We start from the raw sequence: 27843 nt of genomic DNA, 5'->3' as shown, positions 1-27843 counted from the left end.
GTATGTCCCATGCATGTTACACGTTCACGTCTTCAGCCACACAATAAGACCCCCTCCTCCCCCCTTCCTTCCGTTTCCCACGGAAGCCCCTCCCTGTTAGCCGTTAGCTCGGTAGCCGGACAGCAGCTGGAGAAGCCGGGAAACGGAGCAGAGAATCCAGAAGAACCGGAGGACATGATACCGGCCAAGGACGACAGAGGACCGCGGTGACCGGACAGCGAGCCTCCTGCCGCATTAACCCACTTCCTGGTGCGTTAAAGCGGCAGAAAGCGTCCGAGGAGCGCAGGAAAAACTGGGAACCCCCTGCGAGTATCCCGGCGCTCCTCCGCCGCTCCATCGGAGCTTCGTACCCGGAGAAAAGGTTCGGAGAAGCGGACAGGGGGTCTCTGAGTGCGACTTCTCCGTTCGGCTTCAGTTTTAAAGACTTCTGAACAAAGTTTAACAGCAGCTGTTAGTATGTTAATAAGTCAGTTTTCCTGCAATTCCAAAGGAAGCTGCCGTTATCTTTTTAGCACGCTAGCTTCATTTCCCTTTAATTTAGACGGGAGCAGCGGCTAGCGTTAGCATAGTTTGAAACTTAAAGTGCCACAAACCGTTTTAACTTTTTAAAACAGTTTTTAAACATCTTAAAGTGCTTTAAAGCTATATTTAAACCGTTTCATGTGTTTTAAGGTTTTGTGACGTGATTAGATAGTTTGAAGGAAGTCTGAAAAGTTTTGAAGCGTCCTAGAAGGAAGTAGTGAAGATGTTGGAAATATGCTTGGAACGTGTTTTGGAAAGTCTTGGAAAGTTTTTGAGTTAGCTTTAACAGATTGAAGCTAATGTTTATAGTTTAAATCAGTTTAAAGCCACAGGAGGAAGTGAGTGTTTCACACCTGATGGTTTCATTTCTGTTGTCGGACAGTTTGAGTTTTTCTGTGCTGGAGGTGAAATCACCCTGTTCTGGTTTCTGAGGATTTCAGCGGTTTTTAGAGGGTTGTTAGAGAGTTATAAAATGGGTTATGAGGTTTCAGGCTGTGGCTTTAGCAGAGTAAACATATCCTGCTCAATTTGTTCAGAGGTTTAGAAGTGACTGTGGGAGATGTCGAGGTTTGAAGAGTTTGTTTCAGATCATCTATTTGTTATGAACCTGCTGATATTTCTGTCTCTCCATAGACGGCCATGCTATCAGTGCCCGCTAATCCACGCTGTTAAACACAAAGACTGAGATCCAGGATGGGGTTCGGTCGGGATCTAAGGAATTCCCACGAGGGATTATTGAAGCTGCAGGACTGGGAGTTAAAGGTCTGATGTAGCCTCAAATACTCAAAGAGCTCAACATGTTTCCACCTGCGGAGATCACTATCAGAGGGGTGCAGTTCACAGTCTGACCTGTGGTGGGCACTGTTTATACAGACTGTAATTAAAGATGGATACAGTTCCTCTCATGTCCAGCAGGGGCAGCAGTGAGTCAGTCCCCCCCATACTTCCATTTAAAACTTTGCAGCAGAAATAAACATGTCTACAGACTAATACACAAAATTTGGGGTCTCTATTGATAATTTCCTGGTTTAAAACACCTGTACGAAGGCAAATGTTTATATAACAGTTTTTTAAAGTTTGTATAGTAAAGTTTGTTAGAGCCTTTTGGAGCATTTTAATTATGTAAATTAATATGGCTGCTGTGAGGTTACTGTACTAACAGGGCTGAGAAGGGTGATCTTCAGTTTTGAGAGTGAAATTTGAAGATTTTGATTTAATATTACACAGCATTAAGTAAATCTGCCCTCTCGGACAAATATGGTCACTTCCTTAATCAAAGAAATAACATAGCACCATCCAAAATGCTAACGTTGAGACTCCAAAAATAAGTGTGTCACAGTGGCCAGGTCCATCTTCTATCTACATTCTGTGTCAAACACCTGTCTTTTGTGTGATGTCATTATTCTGCGCTTCCTCCTCTCCACTCGTCACTTCTTGTCTGGTTCACTCTTGCTGCCTGCCTTCTAGCTGCTGGAGACGGTGAAGCGCTTCATGACGCTGCGGGTGAAAAGTGATAAAGAGTATGCCTCTCTGCTGCTCAGCATGACGCAGCAGATGGAGAAACAAGAAACTGCTGACTATGTCAGCACCGTGAGTAAGGTGAGTGGCTCAGTTGTCGATTCAATGGGAGGGGCAAAGCATGTGGACCAGTCTAAGTGTGTGTGTGTTTGTGTCCCAGTCGTGGTCGCAGGTGATTCGTCAGACGGAGGCGTTGGGTCGGATAATGAGAAGTCACGCCGACGATCTGAACTCGGGGCCACTGCACCGTCTCGCCACGCTGATCCGGGACAAGCAGCAGGTGAAGAAGAGCTACCAAAGTCTTCATCAGCAGCTGGAGAGCCATATCCACAAGGTGTGCAGGGGGGAGGGGCAGCAGACTGAGGCAGAGCCTTAGCTAAAAGTTCGTTTCCTGTTGGTGCATAATATAAGCACGCCAGGGCTTTTACAAGCATGTTGGACTGAGTGAGCTCACCTGAGCACGTCTCTTAGGTTTCATCGGCTTTTAAATAATTTCAATTAGTTAAAAACCAATCATTATGATTAGGGCTGCTCGATTATGGCAAAAATGATAATCACAATTATTTTCACTGAAATTGAGATCTCGATTATTTGACGATATTTATTTAACAATAACAATGTATTGAATAATGACTTTAAAGATTGTCAAAAAATAATATAACTAGTGTGCAAATACTGATAACAGTGCAAATGTTTGCAATATAAAAAATGTAAATGTAAACATCTATGTTTAGTGAACTTTGCAGTGTTGCTCTGTGGTGCAGCTACGACACTGTAGCAAAGTTTACACACTATGTCTACTTGATCCACGTCTGACTCCGCGAACCCATAATGTTTCCACACCACTGAAGTTTTTTTTACCTCTCTTTTCAACCAACGGCAGTCACTGTCCTCTCCAAATAACTTCTGCTTAGCTTTCCGAGCTTCCCTCGGGTCCTCTTAATCAGCGGTCCCCAACCCCCGGGCCTCGGACCGGTACCGGTCCATGAGTCGTTTGGTACCGGGCCGCGAGAGTTGAGGCTCAGGTGTGAAATGTATAGTTTTCAGGGTTTTTATTGGTTTTCAGCATTATTTTGTTATCGTTTTATTGTTTACTCAGTTTTCCTTGGTCTTTTCACGTGTGTTATGAATACATTTTCTTTTTTCCGGTACCGGTACTAGTTTTATTTTGTTGTATTTATCTGCGACACCTTAAAGGCCGGTCCATGAAAATATTGTCGGGCATAAACCGGTCCGTGGCGCAAAAAAGGTTGGGGACCGCTGGTCTTAATTGTTGTGACACGTGTTCGAAATGCAGAGAGGTGCGCTCGATTTGCCACACGGAGCAGCGCGAGAGTAAAGCACGAGGGAGGGGCTAATAATCGGCTCAGTCATTTTTAATGATCGTTGAAAGCCCAGATCGTAATCGTGATTAAAATTCGATTAATTGAGCAGCCCTAATTATGATGTCATCCACCATTTAAATTTATAGGCATGTGGTTAAGATTCATTCATTACTTCTCGGTATGGTTATGGTTGCTAGGTAACCAGGACTGACCTGGATAAGCTGAAGGTGACGTATCGTCAGTTGAGCCGTGATGCCAGCAACGCCAAAGAGAAATACAGAGAGGCTGTAGCCAAAGGTGAGTCCCTGAAATCCTCTTTGTTACACTGTCCTTTTGACTCCTCCCTAACCGTCTCTCACTTCCAATTAAAGGCCGTGAGGTGGAGCGTGCCCGCGACCGTTATGACAAGGCTATGGGGAAGCTCCACAACCTTCACAACCAGTATGTGCTCGCGGTGTGCAGCGCCCGGACGCAGCAGGATGAACACCGCTGCCATGCCGCACCTGCCCTGCTGGACGCTCTGCAGAGGATGCAGGAAGACATGACACTTGCCCTGTGAGTCACATGACCACTGTCACACCATCTCATACCTGTCTATTACTGCAGTAAAAATATTCTGGAAGAGTACTGTCAGCTACTTTTTTGTGTGTGTATTGGTGCAGGAAAAGTATTCTTGAGGAGTACTGTGAGATCAGCAGTCTTCTCTCTGAGGAGATCGTGAAGGTCCATCAGGAAATTGCGGCAGCAGTTGAGCAGATCGATCCTCTTGCCGAGTATCAGCACTTCATCGACGCCTACAGGTCAGCTCACACCTGTTGGACAGGACACCTCTTTGTCCGGGTTGCACTGGTAACCACCTGCCTACCTCTCTTAGGTCTCCGGAGACGCCGGAGGCGACTGTGGAGTTTGACGCGTCTCTTTTGGAGGAGACGGACAACCTGCCGGCCAATGAGATTCTGTGGAACACGCTGACAGCCGAAAGCTTGAGAGCCAAGTGCGTTCTTTCAAACTTTCATTTCAGTGTTTGCCGTAACCCACCAAACTAAAAGCTTGTAGTACCTGTTAGTATCTGATTTTGGTGAGCGCAGAGCTCTGTGATTTCTGCCTGGGGTCCTGAACACCACTCCGCCTGCTTTGGCCTGTTTGGCTTTAGGGTCGGTGTGATGGGGGGTGGTGTACTTAGTGGAGTTACACCACTGTCTTTGTGTGTATGTGGGTGTGGCTACTAACCCTTGTTTTAATTGCCTTTAGGTTGTCGTCGGCAACAGAGGAGCTGCAGCTGACTCAGCAGAATCTGCAGGGCAAGGAGGCGTTGGCTGACGACCTGGACAACAAAATCCAGACGAGTCAGCAGAGCGCGGAGAAGAAGAGCGAGTGAGTGCGAGGAGGTGGAGTCAGAGCTTTCTCTTTCTCTCTCTCTCTCTCTCTCTGTCTCTCTGACTGTCTGTGTCTCTTGCCCTCAGCTGCGTCCTGCTGCTCAGTCAGAAACTCTCTCTCCTCGAGCTTCGGCACGCTGTCCAATCACTGCGCAGCTCAGAGGCAAGCCTTGCCTCCCAGAAGGCCTTGCTCGACGCCAAGATGGCAGATGCTGCCGCTTCCCCTCCCCCGCCACCACCACCCCCCGCACTGCCATACGAGGACGATACTCGCTCTGTCGGATCAACTGTAAATGTTCAATTATTATTAGTTTTCATTTATCGATTAGAACTGACAGGAAGAGATTCCTTTTCACAAGCGTTTTTTCCACATTTAACATTTGAATGTAGTGCTCTGGATTAATTGTGTGTGTGTGTGTGTGTGTGTGTGTGCGTGCTTTCAGGACAAAGTGAAGGACCGTGGATCTCGGTTCGACACTCTTCGTCACTCTCTGGCCGGGATGATTCGATCTCCCAAAGCAATGCTGGGCTCCTCTACCTCGGTAACACTTTTCAACACTGAACCCGTTTATATCTCAACAGAATCACTGAACCCACTGTTGACACAAGTCATATAAAACCAAGTCTCTGGTCTGGGAGAGCTTCAGAAAACCTGAGACTGTGTATCCCCTTTTCCATTAGCACCTACTCGAGTCAGCTTGACTTGCCTCAACTCGTATTCCATTACAATGGAGTACCACCTAATGTGCACGAGGTTGTTATTAGCAATGTGACCGAGCGTCCTGTGATGTATTTTGTATGAACATGAAGTACCAGGGACTATAATGTAATGGAAAAGCCTGAAAACATGGCAAGCTGTGGCGAGCCAACCCGAGTAGGTACTAATGGACAACGGGCTTATTTAGCTGCACTTGTCATATTGCCTTTCCCGGACAGCAGAGGTGAAGGAAGCCTCCAGAGGACAGAGGAGTCTTTATTAGCCTGTGGGAGTCCAGATAGATCTGACAGGAAGCGGCCAATCAGAGTGTGACTCTGGCATTAGCCGAAGCTGTAACTGAGGTGTGGAAGGAGTTTGTCCAACTTGCTTACCTGTGCTTTGTGGACTCATTCAGCTACATCTCTTGGGCAGTCCTGTAGAGCAGCGGTCCCCAACCCCCGGGCCTCGGACCGGTACCGGTCCGTGAGTCGTTTGGTACCGGGCCGCGAGAGTAGAGGCTCAGGTGTGAAATGTATGGTTTTCAGGGTTTTTATAGGTTTTCAGCGTTATTTTGTTATCGTTTTTATCGTTAACTCGGTTTTCCTGGGTCTTTTCACGTGTGTTATGAATAAATCTTCTTTTTTTTGGTACCGGTACTAGTTTTATTTTGTTGTATTTATCCGCGACACCTTAAAGGCCGGTCCGTGAAAATATTGTCGGGCATAAACCGGTCCGTGGCGCAAAAAAGGTTGGAGACCGCTGCTGTAGAGGGTGCTTTGGAAGTAAGAGCCTTCTAGCTCGTAGTTGCGGGCATTCAGCCCCTGTACGGCCTCAATGAGGGCTTGGTGGTGGTGCTGCTGCACTTCACTGGGGCTGCCCTTTGTTACTGATGCTGTTCAAAACTTTTATGGATAGAGACAGGGTAACAAAGGGAGTGCTTGTGGATTTCAGGGACTTGGCTTTGGCACCGCCACTTTGTATTTCTCATTGGCATTTCTGGCATCACGGGTCAACTGATTCATGTCACCTTCAGCTTCTCCAGAGAATGAGAATGAGCAGCTCCAAGTATGAGGCCATGTTCTCACTCTAGGTATTGGAGGGTTAGGGTCCTTGGTGGAGGAGTTTCGGTATCTCAGGGAGAGCAGCGTGGAAGAGTGACTGATGGAGCGGTTGCTGTAGGGATGTGGATGCTATGCTGATCCTTACTAAGGTGTTTAATCTGCAACTGGGAGAAGATCCAGGACACCTAAGAGATCGTTTGTCTCATCTGGTTTGGAAACGCCTCGGTTTCCCCCAAATAGAGCTGGAGGAGGTGGGAGGAGAGGGAGGTCTGAATCAGAGGTGGAAGGATCAGATTATATTGGAGATTTTTCTTCTTCTGCATCTCTGCAGCAGTTCTTTGATGTGATCCCCACATCGGAACGCCCTCTAGCAGAGCAAGAGTGGTACCACGGCGCCATCCCCCGCATTGAGGCTCAGGAGTTACTACGGCAACAGGGAGACTTCCTCGTTAGGGAGAGCCATGGCAAACCGGGCGAGTATGTCCTGTCTGTGTTTTCTGACGATCAGAGACGTCACTTCATCATCCAGTATGCTGATGTACGTGCGATTACTTACACACACACACACACACACACACACTTCATCATCCAATATGCCGACATATATTCACACACAGTAACCCGGTGTGTGTGTGTCTCTCTCTCATATGTTAAGCTAATGTCTCTCACCCTCTCTGGTAGAATCAGTACCGTTTTGAGGGGACGGGCTTCACCACCATCCCTCAGCTCATTGAGCATCACTTCACCACCAAGCAAGTCATTACCAAGAAGTCTGGAGTCGTGCTGCAAAACCCCGTTGTAAAGGTAGCCCCTCCTACACCCACATACAGTTGTGCATTCAGGTTAGTTATCATGATGGTATTTGGTGCTCACTGGCGGTTTTTTCTCTGCAGGACAAGAAGTGGATCCTGAACCATGAGGATGTGGTGCTGGGGGACCTGCTGGGAAAGGTGAGGCATCTACCTGTCCTTACACTCATCTTTCACTCACCGCCTTCATTTCCCATGGTTCGTTGCTGTCTTTTTTACAGGGTAACTTTGGCGAGGTGTATAAAGGGACTCTGCAGCGAGACAAAACACCGGTCGCCGTGAAAACGTGTAAAGAGGATTTACCTCCAGAGCTGAAGATCCGTTTTCTGTCTGAGGCCAGGTGAGCCCTTCATGCAAGCACCATCAAAATCATCATCATCATCATCAACAAATCAGTCAGTAGCAAATCAATCAAACAGTTTTTACACCACATATCGGGAAACAGCCCAAATGTCTGTCTGTGTACTCCCTGTCAAACTTGGGTTGTTATGTCAGCATCTAATCAGGCGATGTCAGACGTCCTTTTCTTCTTTTCCTGCTGGAATGTCGGTGTTCCCAGAGCAGTAATCCCTCCATAGTCCTGAGTCTCCTCCCATCTCAACAGGTCCAGAGTTTTCCTCCTTCAGGTAGAAACCCTGAAGGTGGAAAACGGGGAACCCTCTTCTATAGCCGCTGAGTCCGAGCTGAATGTTGAGGGCACGGTTTTGACTTTGGAAGCCAAACTTGAACCCTGAATCATTATCCACGGTGGCAGAAGAGAAGAAGAGAGAATTATAAAGCAAGTTCAGAAAGTTCAACCCATCTATCAGCCTCAGGAACAGAAAGATGTGAGTTTAAAAACCCGGAAAAAGGCTCATCACACCAAGGTCGACTTGCGCTCCTCCAGTCAGATCTTCCTGGATTTGGTATTTACAGTAACAGTCAGTAGGTGGAGCTCTCAGCTCTGATGTCCAAGAAGTGATGGTCATTAGGGTTGTCTCAAACTGTAGATGGGACAGTCAGAGAAAGGCCAAAACTACATCGCACCTCTTCTCCATAAGGGAGGCTGAGCAGGGTGATACCTGATCACAGCTTTTGTCCTTGTGTTAAAGAAAGGATCTGTCATGCAGTTCTGCCGCTCCACTGGTTCTGTCTCAGAACTCTACATGACATTAAAGACATGGATCAAAAAGGAGCTCCCCCTAGCATTCACCCCTCACTCTCTGTTTAAGTTTGCCAGGACTCTGCTGAGGCTTCACCGCCTTCTAATCCTCCTCAGCGCTCAGCTCATCTTCAGCCAAGCATATTACACGTGGCCTTAGATCAGCTGATACAATGCAATCAGTGACCTTTGGCCTTCGGGGAGTGAGGTGGATTGAGGCGCTTATGACCTTCCATACCTCCAACACTTTTTTTTTTTAGAGCAGGCTGATGACCCCGTGACACCTACAGGTTTCTCTGGATTTCACCCAAAGACTCTGAGAGGATCGGGCACTTTGACCTGTTACCTGACCTTAGTCAGGTAACAGGTCAAAGTCTTACAGAGACAACCCGCCTGAGGAAAACTCTGAACCAGAGGCACTGTGAGTATCCCACACCTGCCCAGAGTCCCGCCTCCTCCAGGAGTTTGTTCCAGAAAGAGAAGCGTGGGATAGTTACCTCTAACCAAAGAAAGAGGTGATGATCACATTCAGAAATTAATTAAACAGAGTGAGAAATATAAAAAATGGCCTCTGGTTGGCTTAACACTTACTCTGCTCCTCTCTGATTGGCTGAACGCTCACTCTGCTCCTCTCTGATTGGCTGCAGGATCCTGAAGCAGTATGACCACCCGAACATTGTGAAACTGATTGGCGTTTGTACCCAGCGACAGCCGATCTACATTGTCATGGAGCTCGTTCCTGGTGGGTGAAGCTTAAATTGAGTGAACTTGTATTGTTATTGGTCGGTTTCTAACAGGTGTGTCTTGTGAGTCCAGGTGGAGACTTTCTGTCATTCCTGAGAAAGAAGAAAGATGAGCTGAAGACCAAACAGCTGCTACGCTTTGCAGTTGATGCTGCGGCTGGGATGGCGTACCTGGAGAGCAAAAACTGCATCCATAGGTAACCACGGTTACGGCGGGGTTATAAAACCCGTCAAAACTTTGCAGAGAATTGTTCTTGCTATCAAACTCAGAGTGAGTTCAAAGTTTAAGTATTTTCTGAGTTTAAACATCGTGTATGCGTGTGTGTGCGTGTCTGTGTGTGTATCTCAGGGACCTGGCAGCGAGGAACTGTCTTGTCGGGGATAACAGCGTGCTGAAGATCAGTGACTTTGGGATGAGTCGTCAGGAGGATGACGGCATTTATTCTTCTTCTGGACTCAAACAGATCCCCATAAAATGGACTGCACCTGAGGCGCTCAACTATGGTAACACACGCACACCTGTACCTGAGATGCCTGTTGATTTTTAAAGAAGCTGTTGAGTCTGTGACAGAAGTTAATAAGAACAGAGCAGAGAGTGGCTGCTGACTGTGTGCTGCGCTGTGATTGGGCGCTGCAGGTCGTTACAGCTCAGAGAGCGATGTGTGGAGTTACGGTATCCTCCTGTGGGAGACCTTCAGTCTGGGGGTATGTCCTTACCCGGGGATGACCAATCAGCAGGCTCGAGAGCAGGTGGAGAAAGGTAAACACCCAGATAATCAATCAGCTGCATCACAAAATCAGTGATGTCATCAAGTGGTGACCATGTGTTCCTGGTTGCTAGGTTACAGGATGGCTTGCCCTCAACGTTGCCCTGACGATGTGTACAAAGTGATGCAGCGCTGCTGGCAGTACAGCCCCGAGGACCGGCCCAAGTTCTCCGAGCTGCAGCGGGACCTTGCCGCTATTAAGAAGAAGTGATGAGTTTGATGAGGCCAGTCTGAAGACACTCCCTTAAAGTGTAAGATCGCCAATCGCAGACTCCGAGATCAAAACACGAAACACTGCATTACAGGAAGGACGCCAGCCTCGAGTCAAGAAACTGAATGAGTAATTGATCGATTGATCTACACTAAATGATAAACAAACAGAGAGTAAAAAAACACTGAATCAATAACAACACTACAAACAAACAGAAGCTGCTAAAATGTTTGTGCAAGCTTTTTTTTTTTTTTTTTTTTTACTCAAATATTTTTATTTTTTAGTTGAAACGATGTGAAGCCCCCTTCTGTTATAACGGCCACACATCCTTCCCTTTGACCATCAGCTCTGAACACTAAAACTGTTTCATTTAATTTATTTTTTTATTTCTGCCATTAATCTGAAGAAGCTTTTAGTTGGGAAAATCTTAAAATCTGAAAGATCTAAAAGACAGAAACCGCGTGCGTTAACTGAGCCCACATGTCATTGAAATCAGTTTAAACTTAATTGAAGACACTAACTTGAACAAAACAAAAATGTGTTCCAACAAAAACTAAAAACACTAAAAAATATGTCCTTTTTTAGGCGGCGGGGTTTCTCTGCACATCACTGCTGATTGGTTAATAGCGCATGATGCACAGTTTCATCACACAGACCACGTCCACAAGCTTTTTTTTTTTCCAGAAAGTTTCTTTGACCAAACAGTTTGGATTTTTATCACCAGCACTTTGTATATTTTCGGGTTGCCTTGTGTTCAGACTAAAAGAACTGTGAGTAGTGTTTGGTAAGCATCACTTCTTGGACATCAGAGCTGAGAGCTCCACCTACTGACTGTTACTGTAAATACAAGTTTTTCTGAGTTCCGACACTAATCGTCTTTTTAAAATATTATTGTTGTACCTTTATTATGAAAATAAACTGTATGAAAATAAGCCAGTGTTTGATGCCCATTCAAAATGCTGGAACAGCACAAATGCAGTCCAGAGGTGTAGTTCAGCATTTGCAGCTACACCACTGTGTTGCTTTTCACCTATCAGCCAAAGAGGCCATGCCTCTATGCAGACTTTGAGCAGGTGAGTTGAGAAGGAGTAAATTGGCTATAAAGATCTGAGCCCTAGGTGATGCCTGATAGTCATAACTGTGGTGATGTGTTGCTCAAGAACAACATCTGCTGGATTTTAAAGACATTGCAGGTAACCTGGATGAAGAAGGTGGAGAGGGTCTGAACTAGGTTCATTCTGGACATCAAATCAGTGGTAAATGGTTCTTGTTTACATAACCAGGATAAAGCGCTAACTGAATGAGAGAAGTGTATTTATTTAAATTAAGTTGATTATAAGAAAAAGATGATGCAAATGCAGAATTTATGAGGAAGTATAAGTGAAAATGTGAAATGTGAGTGGAGAAGACACATTTATGTGCAAATAAAATAATGTTAATACATTTGAAAAAAGCAATTGGAACTTAACTGCTCAGTTAAAGTTAAAAGCGGAAACGGGACCTTATTTAGCATTTTGATATCAAAATTTTTACAGACTTGAAAAAAATTATTTTTAGTGGATTGTACACTAGATCATAATTGAGCCAAAAATGTAAACTGTCAAACAGCACCAGAGATGGCCTCCTGTCACCATGAATACACGAGTCTAAACTTTTTCTTCCCATAAACATAGTTTGGCATCTCACTGCCGTACAACACAGCACCTGTATTGGTCACGTGGAAATCTTATCAAATGGTGATAAAAATGTCTAAAGGACAAAAAACAGTAGAATGCAGCGCTTCTTAAAAAGATGAGCTAAATGCAGCAGATTCTTCAGTTAATTAGGTGATTTAGTGCACAGAGCGGTAAAATAAGAGTTTTAATTCCACTTGATAGTTTTATCAACTGGAATTAACACACACAACAGGCAGTCTCTGGACAATCACAGTCATGGATAAAAAGTAGACATTTTAAATATAAAATGGTAAAATAAAAGAAAATATGAAGAATGCAGACTGAATACAACACAGTTGTGTGTGTAGAAAAGCTTGGTACAAATGTGCAACAGCTGTCAGACGCTGTTGTGTCAATAAAGTTCAGCCTGACTGAAGCAGGAAAGCCGAGGAACTCCATCTCTGGTCCTCTTACTGGAGACCATCTGACTGACCAGGTCACATGATGCTTGGGGGGGGGGTTCTGATTCACTCTGAGATTCTTTATGTTTGCTCATTTAAAAAAAAAAAAAAAAAACGATACTCCAAAGATTTTTCTGCTCAAACTTTATTCATCATTAAAACTGTAAACTTCCAAATAAGGTCGGCAGGGTCGCTGGTTTAGGGTGGGGCTTGTAGCCGATTCGCTCATTGATAAGCTCTGCCCTTGATGCGGCTGTGGAAGACGATGCTGAGGCAGAGGCTCCACCCCCAATTACATCAACACCAATTACAGATCCCCCACCCACTCCACCTCCCGACTCCGCCTCCTCTCGCTGACGTTTTCTGGCCTAAAGAAAAAGAAAACCTGATAATGTCCTGTTTGAAGTTTACTTCCTTTAAAGTGTCAGATGTTACTGATTGTTATTCATTCTCATTTACTATTATTGATTAATTGATTGATTGGTACAAAAGTGAGTAGACCTCAAGCTCCTTCTTGACGCTCTCAAACTCCTCAGTGTCGTCGATCTTAAGCTCCAGACGAGTCGGTTTCCTCCTCAACATTTTCAGTTTGAGTTCACGCTGAAAGCAGACAATCAATACATCAATTGAGTGATCAGATTTGCTTTTTGACATGCTTACTGAATGGTGAAAATGATTCACCTCCAAGCTCAATGTTCTATAAACCTGCTGAATATGATTTACTGCACACATTTCCTGGACATTTTCAAAATAAAACATCTCACGGTTCTATTGAAGTCAGTGTAGCCAATCAGAACCCTTCCTGTTTCCAGATGCTTTCATGACCAAAAAAATTCCCACGTGTGGGACTAATAAAGGGTTATCTTAGCTTATCCTTACGGGCTTTGAGGTTGAGGTTGTGATGGCACAAAAAGAAACAAGCTGTTGTGTTTTTACTGTGAATATCATGAGGCTGTAACATCTGGCTGTAATTTAAAAATAAAACCTTAGAAAACTCCTGTTGTCATGATGATGCCTACATTGAGCAGGATGACTTCAAAAGTTTTCAGAGGAAGGAAAAAAGTCAAGTGATGAAGGTTAAAGGATCAATAGATCATTAGCTCAGACACAGGAGCTTTAATTAATTCTGAAATCTGATCAATAACAGCAATCAGTTTCAGTTATCGCTTCCATCAGATCAATAATTAGGATCGACCAGATCTAAAAAATGTTTCCTGATATTTGTGATCAGAATCACTGATCACACTGTTTGATCTCTGTGTTTGATCCTGATGGTGAACGTATTGATATCAAGCCACAGCAGGAGTCCAGGTAACTTATCACCACGGCAACACTGACTCCCGAAATCTCCTCCTGATTATTGACGTCAGGGTAACCCGGGGTAAGGGCCTCAGGGCGGAGCTCAGGGCGTCCAGCTGCTTCTAAAGCAATAGAAACTAAACTACACCTACCGTTCAGACAGGAACCAGCAGCATGATTAGCTCGCTTGCTTTTCTAAAGGATGCTCTGGAGGTTATACAGACACATTTAAAGGTCTCATCTGACTGGCTGCTGAAATATCGTATCTATAACAGTCTCACCTCTGACCCCTAACCTTGCCGCTCCTTAAGTCGCCACTCATGCGCACTGTGCGCACGCAGATGGGTTTCACAGAAGCTAAGCTAAACTAAATTAAGCTAAGCTGCGCTAAAGTAAAGTCGCAGTGACGTTACAGTGACCGGTAACGGACAGTCCTTGCGGATACCCTCAGTGTGAACAGGTGTGCAGGTACCTGATAGAGGAGTTGTAATGCTCTTTCCCGCCGTTTCTCTCTCTGTTTATTTTCTGCAGCTGCCGCGTCCACCGGAAGTGTGCAACCTCTGACCCGATGGCACTTCAGGGAAGAACTTCCGGGTCACGGAGCTCCGCGTCGGCGCGTCGTTCGTTTCCTCCGGTAAGTTTCTCTCATTCAACGGTTTAACGGCATTCTGAGCCGCTGTGTTCAACTGCACAGGTGAGAGAGACGTCAAAGCGTAGATCAGCCATACTCTGCTCTACCCCGTCATCCGTTAGCGCGTGCTCCGGCACGTTACACTCAGCCCTTGAAGAGGCTCTGGGTTCGCGCTGTCCACTGACTCCGATGAGCGCGAAGCTTTACCTGAAACACACAGGTGAGAAACGGTGAGGAGTTACCGATTACTGATCGGTGCAGAGCTGCAGGAGGACGCTTAGAGGTCTGAACTACGAAGCTCTGTTTTCGTTATCATTGACCCTAACACGGGGACGGGGTCACCTAGAGCGGCGCCTGTAAATATGTCTGCGGTCTTGAAACTAATCACCAATTTGAATTCAGCACAGCATGTTCTCCGCCTGATTCTGCGAAGGCTGTTGTTGTGCCAAAGGGAACAGCCTGTGAAAAACCAGGGTGGAGTTTTAAAGCAGAACAAAGATTCAGATGTACTGATGGAGGTCAAAAGTCTGCTGGATTTACTGAAGACGCCTTAAACGTTGAAACGAGGCGCACAGTGTATTACAACTGGATGAATATTCACAAGCTTAAACTTACTGAACAGCTCATAGAGTTCTTAATGTTTAGAGAGTTTATGTAAATTTGTTCTTAATGCAGTAACAACTAAACAGGAAGTAGTTTTCCAGCAGTGTGATGTTCAGAGTTCAGCCATGAGTTTAACAGCTTCTGTTAAAAACTATGAATATATCAGCACCTTATGGATGAAATGGAAAAGTTATGATGAAAATGTTCATGCTCTGCTCCACTTTGGTTATTATATCATTGTTTTCATGGTCAGATAAGTCTGTCGCTATGAATTATGGGACTCCTCCCCTTTCATAAAGGATGCTCCAGTGTCTCGTCTGTTCAGTAAAGGAAGCGTTGAAGATCCTTTCCTTAGTGTTTGGAACAGGTCTGAGTGTGGCCACCACGCAGATCCTTGTGGGTCACGTCTCTCAGTGAGGAACCTTAAAAATGGACTCTTAACATAACTTACTCCAGAAACATTAACGCAGTGTTTTTCTCTCAATTGCAGACGCGTTGCTGTTTAAGAAGACTGAATTAAAACTAAAAACTGACTTGACCTGAGGTCATCAGGTACAGCACAGGTGTTTTAAGCCCCTTTTCCATTAGTACTCACCACAGTTTCCAGGGTTTTCCATCAGGTCATAGTACTTGGTACCAGGTACTTTTTTAATACCTGCTGGGCTGGGGTTCCAAGCAGGTACTTAAATGTGACATCGTCAGACTGCACGCCACTGATTGGCTGGTCAGTGGCGTCACTCAATGAGTCATGAGAGCGTCTTGTTCACGAAAATCAAAAATGTCATTTTTGAAACCAGGCAACGAAAGGAAATGGCTACAAAAAACAATGCCCTGTTCCCTGAGTCTAACGAAAAGCCACAGACCGAGCAGCAGGTATATCGTCGCCTCCACGTCCACCTTTGTTGTTGCATTCGTGTTGGATATTAATTACTTCACAGGAAACTGAGCAGCGTTGCTATAACAACGATCACACAGATCAGGTGGTACTTGATTGTTATGGAAAACCAGTCGTACTAATGGAAAAGGGGCTTTGTGCTCAGATATTGATGCTTAGACAGGAATAAAACTGAGTATTTACTACTGACGACCAGGGAAACACACCCTGCAACTCTCCCTGCAGAGCTCTGAGGGATCATCCAGGAATGATGATTGGTCAGTAGGCGTGATTTCATACCTGTTGATCTCTAACCTGGGGTAAATCCCATCAGTTACCACAGTGATTTACACGAGGAGGAAGTCTCCGACCTTAATAGTACAGAAACCCAGCATAACCTGAAGTTACCTGGATGAGAGGAAATCCATGCCTCAGGTGCAACACCTGTCTGTGACCCACACCTGTAGGCCGGTGAGGTGGAGCTCTGCGGTGAGATTAATGTGTCAGCAGGTGCGTTAAGGTCATTTCATCATTGTAACAGATGCTGATCAGCTGATCATTGTGAGCATGTCATTCTGTCTGACCGACAGCAGCAAGTGAAGCTGAGCAGGAAGTTGCAGCAGCTCAAACAGGAAGTTAAAAATAAAGGTGTTCAAGTATAGTATAAATCTGCTGCTGTGTCTGATTGACATTGCTGATTGATCACTTATTACTGATCAGGGTGATTGTTTGCGTTTCAGCCACTCTGCTGCTGCTCAATGGATCAATAAGGTTTTTCTTCTGAGCAGTTTTTCTTTTTGTCATTAAAAATGTCACCTTTATCTTCCTCATGTGTTTTTGTTGTTTCTCCAGAAAAAAGAAGTCAATATGTCCGATGAGGACGATGTGGCTCCGGCCGTGAAGAAGAGCAGAGTTTTCTATGGAAGCCTGGAGGAGAAAGAGCGGGAGCGTCTGAGTGCTAATGTGGCGAGCAGCTCAGCAACAGGAAGTGATGCAGTCAGGGCGGGAATTGAGGCGGGAAACATCAACATCTCATCAGGTTAGCTGTTTGTTCACCGTTTCTCTGATAAAATGTCTCTTAAAAATTATTAGAAATTAGAAGAACCTCCACCCTCTGCTGATCACAGTGCCGACAGTCAAGGCTCTGATCAATCATGTGATCAATAATATCTGCTGAATCAGATCTGTGATTAATTGATAGCAGGAAGTTGGTTGACTCTGTTTTTCCTTGATGCCCTGCAGGGGAGACTCTGGAGATTGAGGAGCGGGTCAGTGAGCGGCAGCAGGAAGCGCTTGCTGAGTTTGAGCGACGGCGACGAGCCCGACAGATCACTGTGTCCACTGATGATGCTGAGGTGAAAGCCGGCCTCCGTGCACTGGGGGAGCCAATCACGTTATTTGGAGAGGGACCAGCTGACCGCCGCGAAAGGTGGGGCAAAATAACTTCTGTAATCTTCTGTAGAACACTCTCAGCAGTCATCTTAGAAACATTTTGGGCCAATAATTTAATTAAAAAACCTGTCAAACTTTGTCAGTGTGACAGGGAGGAAGCAGGAAGCAGACAGGAAGTAAAAGTGTGTGTGTGTGTCTTCAGGCTGCGCAGTGTGCTGTCCGTGGTCGGTCCGGACGCTCTGAAGAAATCCAGGAAGGACGAAGAGCGAGCGAAGAGGTCGCAGGATGAGGTCAGCTGACCTGGAGTGTGGGTGGGGCTTCAGAACACCTGGTTGCATGATCTAAACATTTTCTCTCTGACCAATCACAGTGCCAGCAGACATGGTACCACGAAGGCTCCGCTTCCCTAAAGGATGCTCGGCTCTGGTTGGCCAGATATTCTCTTCCCCGGTGAGTCATCATCAAAGTGTGAGAGGAGGAGGAGCAAAGACAACCACTGAGTGCACCGCTTCTACCAGACTCCTCTCTCAGTAACTAGGCAGGGCACCACACTTGAGTCCTTATATCACAGAAGGACAAAAGAGCTAAAAATCCCTCCGTCTCAAACCCGCCTGGTGAAGACGTAAACATCAACCTTAACCTTCACCACTGAACGCTGTGTTTTATGTTTCATGAACAGCCATATCACCATGACGACCAATAACCAATTGGTAATATTATATTTGGACTTTCCACATGCTCAGGTAAAAGAATAAATGTAAGCAGCAGAGTAACCGAGCTTGGGTTTCCCCTGTAAATCTGAAGTAAAACTATCAAATAATTGCTGAACATGCTCAAGTCAGAGAAATTTCCTGCCAGGATATCGTGTGCAGGTCGATTCAGTTCGTTCCATTCATTTTCTTCTGCTTATCCGGGATCCAGTCACGGGGACAGGGGACCGAAGCCCAGACCTTCTCTGCGGCCGCTATCGTATCTGGGGGAACATCGAGGTGTTTCCAGACCAGCTGAGAGATCTAATCTGTCCAGGTGTCCTGGCTCCGCCCTCGAAGGGGCAGTTTTATTTATATAGCGCCAAATCACAATCCGGTCGTTAAGTGATGACGTGACGAATCCTACTTCCGGGCCTAAAGTAGTCTGCGTTTAATATGGCTTTTGTGTTGTTAACATGTTTAATGTTTTGTATTTTCTTCTATTTAATCTCAAAAAGCTCCTGACCACTGTTGACCTCCCTCGGCTTTTATTACCGCTAATCATTTATTTAAGCTCAGTTTTTAAAACCTTAGGATGTAACTACAGCCCAGCCCATGCAGCAGTATATGAATGACTAACCTCGTATTGTGGATGGATTATCTCAGTTTTTTCTCCTGGCTGAAGTTTGGTCCTTTTACAGCATCCTGTCATGCGATTACATTTGTTCCTGACCACCGAGAACACTCACGTTAACTTTCATCGAGTGGAAAAAAAGTTAGCTTGTTTATATTATGCTAACATAGCTGTGTCGCTAGCGGTCACGTAGCACATCATTATATACCAGCTAGCCAAACTTTAGTAACCCTACAAACGTCACTGCTGTTTAGTTTTCTGTCTTCATTTATGTTGGAAGTGATAACAGAGCTGTACGTTATAATTTGTTTCCAAAATCCCTCAGTCAGGACATGCTATATTGTATTTAGATAGAAGCTAGCAAGCTAACTTCCTGCTAACTTCTAACTCCGTTAAATGTCATAAATTCCGTTTTCATGGATGCCTGGATGTTAAACTCAATTGTTACACCTGGTAGAGCAGAACGCTGATCATTTTATTAAAGATGAAAGACTTTAGACAGTTTTTCAACTCTCAGTAATGCCATAGTGATCGTTTGATATATGTACCTGCAGCGGAGTTTAGGCCCAGACACGGCTAGTGACGTCAGACTTAACGACCGGATTGGCACTTTTTACTTTTTACTGGACAGTAAAGACACTACAAACTTTTTAATAGCTACTGTGACCACATCAGTGACAACTGGCTCTGTCACATGACATGCAGATGACCAGTTTTCCAGCGACGTTCAGTGGAGTCATTGGTGAATTATGGATGACTCCTCCATCGTAGCCTGATCATACTCGAAAATGTGATTTTGGCTGTTTTCACCTTCTTCAGTCTCAGCTCACTGCAGGTTTCCCCAACCTTATAAACAGTAACTTTGCACAATGACTGAAACTAGAACCACTGACGAACAATGTGAGGTCAGTTTCTTGATCATAAAAATGCAAATTGTCATGATCATTGATCAATGATCATTGATCAATGATCATTGATCAATGATCATTGATCAATGGCCATGAGTACCATTCACAGAGAGTTACAGAATGGCTGCAATCACAGCATTGTAAGAAGGTGAAAGATGTACCCTTAGGCCCCCTCCTCGATTTCAAGATGGATTTCCCTTTTCACGTAAATGGCCTCCTCGACTCCCCACCCAAACCAGTCCAGGATGTGTACATCCTTCTCATTGAAGAGTGTCCACTGGTCTGTAGGTGTGAATAGACTGGGGAGTCCTGGCCTGACGAGTTAGGTCTTCTGTGTTGTGCCATCTGCTTTGCCCGAGGTTGTTTGGTTTCCCCCAAGTATAGATCATGGCAATCCTCCTGGCACTTAACAAGCGTACACTATATTACTTTGTTTGTGTTGGAGGACCCAATCCTTGGTCTGGACCAATTTTTGGTGTAGCGTGTTTTGGGGTTTAAAAGCCACAGAGATGCAGTCTTTTGAGAAAATGCATCTCAACTGTTCTGATACTCCTGACAAGTACGGGATCGCTAAGGGTTTTTACTTAGACAGCAGTTGTTGTTTTCCCCTTCTTGATCAGCTGGAGCTTTCTTTAGGTGCCTTCCCAGCTTTGACAAATGTCCAGCTGGGTTAACCACATTTACTCAGGGCCTTCTTGACATGATGTTCTTCTCTTCCCTTGCCGCTGTATCTGTGGAGATGGTGTTCGCTCTGTGTTGTCCTGATGACACCCAGTTTGTGCTCCAGTTGATGATGAGAGTCAAACCTTAAATACAGATCCTTATGCGTTGGTTTACAGTACACATCAGCTCTTAAATGTCCCTCATTACTGATGGAAAACTCACAGTCTAAGAAGGCTAACCTGCCACTTTTCATATCCTCCCTGGTGAATTTGATGTATTAGTCCACAGAGTACCTGAACCAATGACTTGGTGGTGTTTCAGGGTAGGATAACAGAGGCCTCTTTTCCACTTCTTCCATGTACAAGTTGTCCACAATGGGTGGAACTGGGGAAACCATGGCACACCCATGTTTCTGCCTGTAATACTGACCCTGTATGTGAAATAGGTGGAATTAAGACACATCCAGTTCTGGATGTGGTGTTCAGAGCTGCTTACCAACAGGTTGAGGATCGAAGCCAGAAACTTCGAGATGTTATAGGTGACCGAGTTGATCATACAGACAATTGATCTTAAAGGTACACTCTGTTTATGTATCTTAGGTAAACCATACAGACTTGGTGTAGATTCCCCTGGGTATAACCTGTGGTATGAGGTCCGGTCAATAGCCTTGTCTTGGTCTAACAGCTTCAGACAATCTCTCACCCTCCTATTTTTGTCACTGAGCAGTGACAAAATGTTCTCATCATAGTCTTTATGGTTTAGCAAAACTGTGGACCCACCCTTTTCTGCTGGAAGGATGATAATGTTGTTGTTTTTACTAAGTGATGTGACTGCCTTCCTCTCCTCCATGCTGATATGGGATGGAAACGTTCGTCCGCAGTTGCAATGTTGTAGTTTTGAATCGCTGTTTCTGTGGCTGTCATCAGTTCCACTTGTGGGATTTCGTCTTGGTGTCACAGCAAAGTTCAGCCCTTTTGCAAAGATGTTTTTCTCTGCTTGGGAGAGTTGTCTGTCAAATAAATTGTTCGCCCACTTGTCCCCATTCACGGTGTGGCATCCTTCTCTCTTCTCGCTGCTGAGGACTCTCTCCATAATTTGCTGTGGTTTCTGACACGCAACAAGTAAGTCAGACTTCCTTTGCCGCCTTGTCTTAGACTTTTCATGCTGTGCTAGACCATCTTACAATGCTGTGATTGCAGCCATTCCCCAACTCTCTGTGAATGGTACTCTTGGCCATTGATCAATGGTCTTTGAGCAACGGTCATGACAATTTGCATATTCATGATCAAGAAACTGACCTCACAGCCCATTGTTCCTTCAGTGGGCTAGTTTCAGTCATTGTGCAAATGTACTGTTTATATGGTTGGGGAAACCTGCACTCAGCTGAACTGAAGAAATCATTGGATGAGTGACTAAACGTTTCTCCCACTGCAAACACTACGTCCAGATGAACAGAATAACTTTTGGGAGATTTACTTACCTGGATAATTGAGCATGATTCAAGACAACTTCCTATTTACTAACTCATCCTCGGAGGTGGGCACACGCTCTGGCTGTCAGACATGGCTGGGCACCCCTAGTTTTAAACACACAGTGTTGCTATGGCAATAATATCCCTGTTGCGGGAATTCATACCATATTATTGTGGACGATAACAGAGTCTTCACTTGTACAGAAACGCGTTTGACTCCTTAGACTTTCCATACTTAGCTAATTATAGGCCAATCTCCAACCTTCCTTTCATATCAAAAATCCTTGAAAGAGTAGTTGTCAAACAGCTAACAGATCATCTGCAGAGGAATGGTTTATTTGAAGAGTTTCAGTCAGGTTTCAGAGCTCATCACAGCACAGAAACAGCTTTAGTGAAGGTTACAAATGATCTTCTTATGGCCTCTGACAGTGGACTCATCTCTGTGCTTGTCCTGCTAGACCTCAGTGCAGCGTTCGATACTGTCGACCATAATATCCTATTAGAGCGATTAGAACATGCTGTAGGTATTACAGGTACTGTGCTGCAGTGGTTTGTATCATATCTATCTAATAGACTCCAATTTGTGCATGTAAATGGAGAGTCCTCTTCACACACTGAGGTTAATTATGGAGTTCCACAGGGTTCAGTGCTAGGACCAATTCTGTTTACATTATACATGCTTCCCTTAGGCAGCATCATTAGAAGACATAGCATACATTTTCACTGCTATGCAGATGACACCCAGCTCTATCTGTCCATGAAGCCAGATAACACACACCAATTAGTTAAACTGCAGGAATGTCTTAAAGACATAAAGACCTGGATGGCCGCTAACTTTCTGCTTCTTAATTCAGATAAAACTGAGGTTATTGTACTCGGCCCTGAAAATCTTAGAAATATGGTATCTAACCAGATTCATACTCTGGATGGCATTACCTTGGCCTCCAGTAACGCTGTGAGGAACCTTGGAGTCATTTTTGACCAGGACATGTCCTTCAACGCACATATTAAACAAATATGTAAGACTGCTTTCTTCCATTTGAGCAACATCTCTAAAATTAGAAATATCCTGTCTCAGAGTGACGCTGAAAAACTAGTTCATGCATTTATTACTTCCAGGCTGGACTACTGTAATTCATTATTATCAGGATGTCCAAAAAACTCACTGAAAAGCCTTCAGCTAATCCAAAATGCTGCAGCAAGAGTACTGACAGGGACTAGAAGGAGAGAGCATATTTCTCCTGTTTTGGCTTCCCTTCATTGGCTTCCTGTTAAGTCCAGAATTGAATTCAAAATCCTGCTCCTCACATACGAGGTCTTAAATAATCAGGCCCCATCTTATCTTAATGACCTTGTAGTACCATATCACCCTATTAGAGCACTTCGCTCTCGCTCTGCAGGCCTACTTGTTGTTCCTAGAGTATTTAAAAGTAGAATGGGAGGCAGAGCCTTCAGTTTTCAGGCCCCTCTTCTGTGGAACCAGCTTCCAGTTTGGATTCGGGAGACAGAAACTATCTCTACTTTTAAGATTAGGCTTAAAACTTTCCTTTTTGCTAAAGCATGTAGTTAGGGCTGGACCAGGTGACCCTGAATCCTCCCTTAGTTATGCTGCAATAGACGTAGGCTGCCGGGGGATTCCCATGATGCATTGAGTTTTTCCTTTCCAGTCACCTTTCTCACTCACTATGTATTAATAGACCTCTCTGCATTGAATCATATCTGTTATTAATCTCTGTCTCTCTTCCACAGTATGTCTTTTATCCTGTCTTCCTTCTCTCACCCCAACCGGTCGCAGCAGATGGCCGCCCCTCCCTGAGCCTGGTTCTGCCGGAGGTTTCTTCCTGTTAAAAGGGAGTTTTTCCTTCCCACTGTCGCCAAAGTGCTTGCTCATAGGGGGTCATATGATTGTTGGGTTTTTCTCTGTATCTATGAAGCGCCTTGAGGCGACTTTTGTTGTGATTTGGCGCTATATAAATAAAATTGAATTGAATTGAATTGAATACATACAATCGCACACTGCCATCTTAAAGTATTTGAGACTTGGTAAACGAGCCGCCAGGATCTGTCAAGAAGAAATGATAAAAATATCATGTCAGTTGGTTGATTCTCATTGGCTATAGCTCGTTATCTCTGTGATTGGTCCATCAGAGCAATGAGGCGCCTGGAGGCTGCACGCACTCAGAAGGAAGTTACCGAGGCAACCAAAACAATCCGACAACAAGAGCTGCACAAGAGCCTGAGGGTGAGTCAATTTTATTAACTGCAGATAGCAGCACGCCAAAAACACAACACTCTGAGTGTCACAGCGGATGTCCTCATTCTCACTGAGCATGAACAGCACTAACCACCCCCTCTTCCGCTTCTTCAGAATCTGAACAACTTCTGCAGTCAGATTGGGGACGATCGACCAATTAGCTTCTGCCACTTCAGCCCCGACTCCAAAATGCTGGCGACGGCCTCCTGGTAACAAGCACCGCCCACTACTAGCATAAAATGCATACAGTTAGCATTAGCATGAGTAAATGTTAGTTTATTTAACTGCTGTATTGAAGCTAATGCTAACGTGCTAACACCTCCAGGAGCGGTCTGTGTAAGCTGTGGTCCGTCCCTGACTGCAACCTGATTCGGACACTCAGAGGTGGGCAGTGCTTAATGTTTGTTTTTGTTGTTGGTTACATTGGAATCGCTTGTTGATTAGTTAGAGTTGATTAGTTGTTAGTGAGATAAATTAGAGGTTTCAGATTTATTGCCACAGAAATGTCAAACATTATATGATGATTACAAGGGGGCTTGTAATTGATCAATAAAATAGTTGTGTGTATCTTATGTAGTGTAGTTGATTGTTTTGTTTTGCATGTCAAAACAATGAGGCGATTGTGTTGATTGTGTTAATACAGTATGTCAAATGAAAAAATAACTGTTAAACATGTGAGGTTGTGCTGAAAAGAATGATACCAAACAAGAGAAGGTAAACAGTTTTTAAATGTGAAATCAAAAAGTAGTCCAAAATGCTGGACCCCAGAGGGTTTAAATGATAACTGATCAATACTTTGATCACTTGTGAATCGTTTGTCTGAGGCTCCGCCCTTTTCTGTCCTGCTCTTTGATTGGCTGAAGGTCACAACACCAATGTGGGCGCCGTCGTCTTCCGCCCCCAGGCCGGAGTTTCTCTTAACCAATCAGATGTCAGCTTGGCCTCGTGTGCTGCTGACGGCACGGTGAAGCTGTGGAACCTGGAAAGGTGAGGGCAAGGGGCAGGTAACTGGGGGTGGGGTCTGATTCATATCCTATCAGTAATTAATGGCTTTGTGTCTCTGGTTGCTGTAGCGATGAGCCAGTGGCAGACATTGAAGGTCACAGCGAGCGAGTTTCTCGGGTGTCGTGGCATCCATCAGGACGGTTCCTGGGTACAACCTGGTAAAGTAGAAATTACTCTGAATATTCATTCTTACTGTAATGAGTCAAAATACCTGTAGAGATAGAGCATGCTCAAACACTAAGCACTTTCTCTCCTTAAAAAAAATTTCCATTTTACTTTGAAAGTTTTACTCTGAGTTTAACACAGAAATATTTTTTTCCGTGTGTGACGTACTTCCTGTCCGTGTGGAGTGCAGCTACGATTACTCGTGGCGTCTCTGGGATCTGGAGGTTCAGGAGGAAATCCTCCATCAGGAAGGTCACAGCAAAGGTGTCCACGACCTGACCTTTCACCCTGACGGTTCTCTGGCTGCTACAGGGTAAACAAACGCTACATCATCTAGCACGTCTCAGCACGTCTCTGTAACTAACAAATCAGCTCTCTCTGTCTGTGGTCCAATCAGTGGCCTGGATGCCTTTGGCAGGGTGTGGGACCTCCGGACGGGACGCTGCGTGGTGTTCCTTGAGGGTCACCTGAAGGAGATCTACAGCCTGCACTTTTCCCCGAACGGGTCAGTCAATCACAAAGCATCACACAAAACACACAGTCAATCAGAGACTACCACATTAAAACTCACCTGACAAATCCCAGCTCCAGCATGGAGAGAATGTGACAGAACCAAAAAATTATCTATAATCAATAATCGGGATTCTGCAGGAAGTGAAGAGATTGTTTTTGTTGTAAACATGTTAAAATGATAAATTTCACGGTTTGATCAGAATTAACAGCTTCAATAATGTTTCTCCACTCAGGTATCACCTGGCAACAGGAAGTGGAGACAACACCTGTAAGGTCTGGGAGCTGAGAAACAGGAAGTGCCTTTACACAGTCCCCGCCCACCAGAACCTGCTGTCTGCCGTCCGCTTTCAACGTAAAAAACGTTATTGTTCAACAAAACGAAATATTACTGACCTTGCTTCCTGTTAATGTGACCGTACTTCCTGTGTTTGCAGCTACAGACGGGCACTTCCTGTTGACGGGTGCATACGACAACACGGCGAAGGTCTGGAGTCATCCGGGTTGGATGCCGCTGAAGACACTTGCCGGGCATGAGGGGAAGGTATGAGCGCTGTGCTCTGATTGGTCCATTCGGACGCCCCTAATTGCTGGCAATCTCTGACCTGTTTGTGTTTTCAGGTGATGGGCGTCGACGTGTCACCTGATGGGAAACTCATCGCCACCTGTTCCTATGATCGGACCTTCAAACTGTGGCTGTCTGAGTGATGTCATTAGTGACATCATGAGTTATGTCATCCAGACACTGATCTACTGTTTTTCAGTAAAATATTTTGTTTTCACTTTTTGGAATAAAAAGAAAAAAATTAATTTTCAAAAGTTTGAAGCTGATTCGTTTTCATGAGCCTCGAGCGCTTTTATATTTCACCTTTAAAGTTGGTTTGTCCTGTTTGGTGTTTTATTTCACCTGTGTCTGATTTTACTTTTTTTTTTTTTTTTTTTTTTTACATTTTGACATACTTTTTTAACACAGAGGACCTAAAGTCACTCAAAAAATATAAAATCTTAGTAAGTAGAAATGTTTTGCTGTAAAACTCATAAACATTTTAACAACTTGAAATCCATCCATCCATCCGCTTATCCTTTTCAGGGTCGCGGGGGGCGCTGGGACCTATCCCAGCTGTCATAGGGCGAGAGGCGGGGTACACCCTGGACAGGTCGCCAGTCTGTCACAGGGCTAACTCACAAGGACAGACAACCATTTGCACTCACATTCAAGCCCGCATTCACACCTATGGGCAATTTGGATTAACCAATTAACCTATCCCCACTAACTGCATGTCTTTGGACTGTGGGAGGAAGCCGGAGTACTGGAGGGAACCCCCGCAAACACGGGGAGAACATGCAAACTCCACACAGAAAGACCCCGGTCTGATGGTGGAATTAAACTCAGGACCTTCTTGCTGTGCGGCAACAGTGCTAACCACTGTGCCACCGTGCTGCCCGTTAACTTGAAATCCAAATTTTAAAAAAGAAAAAAGATAAACTTGTTTTACAAATTCTAGCTAACAACAAAATTACACAAAACTATTGACATTAAAATGCCAGCACAGCCTCAGGCATTCACAAAACCATCAGGTGTCACAAGAAGATGCCACAAATTATTTGTGCTGTGCCAGAAAAATAGTTTCTGTTACCTACAAAGACATTTAAACAAGACAGTTTACATTTCAGTGTGGGCGTGGCTTCAGGTTCAGGTGGAGCAGTGAGACAGTGATTTAGGAAGCAGACAGGTGAGGCGATTGGCACACCTGTGTTACGTTTGCTAATTAAACCTTTTTATGCCGTCAGTGCGTGGCTGTGGATGCAGATACACAGCCATGGGGAGCTGCTGTTGGTGGTTACTGTGAGGAAACTGGCCTACTGTAGACAATGTGATTATTCTTCATTCACTGGATGACCAGTTTTGTGAAGCCACAGTAATGCCTTTATGTGTCGTGTGCACCACAGGTAGTGCAGATAGCTGCTACATTAATGGACAGAAGTAAGGCACCAGATAAACGCTTTGTGGAAGTCACACCATTAGCAGGCCTTCCCCAATAGGTGTCTGAGGACCCACCTGAGACCCCAGTGTATACCACGAGTCATACGTTACATCACATGGTGTGTTCACATTCAAAAGCAGATTTTCCACATACACACAAATTGCAGCATGATCAAATACACACTAAGCTATAATATCTAAAGAAGGACCATCTCAAGTGCAAGATGTATATACACAAAAATACATCATCATACACATGTTATAATGCCCCGTGATTGTTTCACACATACACTCTTTATGTAGTATGAGCAAATGCACAATATCTACTTCATGGGCCAGTAGACCAATTCAGGGCCCATTTACCACTTCCTACTCAAGGAGGAAGATAATGCACATGATTATCATATATTTTAAGGTCGTGATTATTGAAACTTTAAAAATTATTTAAGATATCCTTAATTTGGCCCACTTGGAG

At 44.7% G+C, this 27843-nt stretch overlaps 3 protein-coding genes across 6 annotated transcripts; 2 read left to right on the top strand and 1 right to left on the bottom strand.

Annotated features, from left to right (window-relative positions):
- Positions 1–70: 70 nt before the first annotated feature.
- fer (fer (fps/fes related) tyrosine kinase) lies at positions 71–11102 on the top strand. 2 transcript variants are annotated; one of them, XM_084934419.1, is made up of 20 exons: positions 71–361; positions 1156–1284; positions 1990–2121; positions 2201–2374; positions 3563–3662; positions 3737–3920; positions 4028–4165; positions 4240–4359; positions 4617–4739; positions 4829–5030; positions 5185–5283; positions 6834–7037; positions 7181–7303; positions 7393–7449; positions 7530–7648; positions 9097–9191; positions 9266–9389; positions 9542–9696; positions 9830–9952; positions 10034–11102. In XM_084934419.1, the coding sequence occupies exons 2-20, from the start codon at positions 1216–1218 to the stop codon at positions 10168–10170; spliced, it is 2478 nt and encodes an 825-aa protein (XP_084790545.1). In that variant the 5' UTR covers positions 71–361; positions 1156–1215; the 3' UTR covers positions 10171–11102. The 2 variants fall into 2 exon arrangements, with proteins under 2 accessions (XP_084790545.1, XP_084790544.1); XM_084934418.1 differs by having other exon boundaries at positions 6831–7037.
- Positions 11103–12413: 1311 nt separating this feature from the next.
- cdc26 (cell division cycle 26 homolog) lies at positions 12414–14153 on the bottom strand. 2 transcript variants are annotated; one of them, XM_084934423.1, is made up of 3 exons: positions 14058–14153; positions 12788–12886; positions 12414–12654 (listed from the first exon to the last, which is right to left on the bottom strand). In XM_084934423.1, the coding sequence occupies exons 2-3, from the start codon at positions 12866–12868 to the stop codon at positions 12442–12444; spliced, it is 294 nt and encodes a 97-aa protein (XP_084790549.1). In that variant the 5' UTR covers positions 12869–12886; positions 14058–14153; the 3' UTR covers positions 12414–12441. The 2 variants fall into 2 exon arrangements, with proteins under 2 accessions (XP_084790549.1, XP_084790550.1); XM_084934424.1 differs by lacking the exon at positions 14058–14153 and adding an exon at positions 13738–13855.
- On the top strand, positions 14136–26210 carry prpf4 (pre-mRNA splicing tri-snRNP complex factor PRPF4). Of its 2 annotated transcripts, none has more exons than XM_084934420.1 (15): positions 14136–14219; positions 16546–16732; positions 16936–17122; positions 17288–17375; positions 17456–17535; positions 23599–23692; positions 23819–23913; positions 24030–24088; positions 24568–24691; positions 24778–24867; positions 25065–25187; positions 25272–25379; positions 25621–25739; positions 25822–25928; positions 26006–26210. In XM_084934420.1, the coding sequence occupies exons 1-15, from the start codon at positions 14154–14156 to the stop codon at positions 26090–26092; spliced, it is 1614 nt and encodes a 537-aa protein (XP_084790546.1). In that variant the 5' UTR covers positions 14136–14153; the 3' UTR covers positions 26093–26210. The 2 variants fall into 2 exon arrangements, with proteins under 2 accessions (XP_084790546.1, XP_084790548.1); XM_084934422.1 differs by having other exon boundaries at positions 14214–14436.
- The last annotated feature ends 1633 nt before the right edge of the window (positions 26211–27843 follow it).

Source organism: Perissodus microlepis, chromosome 7, assembly GCF_051167445.1.
Source record: "Perissodus microlepis isolate ML-2025 ecotype Zambia chromosome 7, ASM5116744v1, whole genome shotgun sequence".
Taxonomy (NCBI): Eukaryota; Metazoa; Chordata; class Actinopteri; order Cichliformes; family Cichlidae; genus Perissodus; species Perissodus microlepis.
This window is presented reverse-complemented; position numbering and strand designations above follow the sequence as displayed.

What these genes read in the sequence shown, in the direction of transcription:
- fer (XM_084934418.1), top strand. Translation starts at nt 1,216, where the DNA reads ATGGGGTTCGGTCGGGATCTAAGGAATTCCCACGAGGGATTATTGAAG. An exon ending in GAAGACATGACACTTGCCCT is followed by an intron (nt 3,921 to 4,027) that starts GTGAGTCACATG and finishes GTATTGGTGCAG; the next exon opens with GAAAAGTATTCTTGAGGAGT. An exon ending in CTCGCTCTGTCGGATCAACT is followed by an intron (nt 5,031 to 5,184) that starts GTAAATGTTCAA and finishes GCGTGCTTTCAG; the next exon opens with GACAAAGTGAAGGACCGTGG.
- cdc26 (XM_084934423.1), bottom strand. Translation starts at nt 12,868, where the DNA reads ATGTTGAGGAGGAAACCGACTCGTCTGGAGCTTAAGATCGACGACACT. An exon ending in GCGTCAAGAAGGAGCTTGAG is followed by an intron (nt 12,655 to 12,787) that starts GTCTACTCACTT and finishes CTTTTTCTTTAG; the next exon opens with GCCAGAAAACGTCAGCGAGA.
- prpf4 (XM_084934420.1), top strand. Translation starts at nt 14,154, where the DNA reads ATGGCACTTCAGGGAAGAACTTCCGGGTCACGGAGCTCCGCGTCGGCG. An exon ending in CGCGTCGTTCGTTTCCTCCG is followed by an intron (nt 14,220 to 16,545) that starts GTAAGTTTCTCT and finishes TTGTTTCTCCAG; the next exon opens with AAAAAAGAAGTCAATATGTC. An exon ending in GGTTCTCTGGCTGCTACAGG is followed by an intron (nt 25,188 to 25,271) that starts GTAAACAAACGC and finishes TGGTCCAATCAG; the next exon opens with TGGCCTGGATGCCTTTGGCA.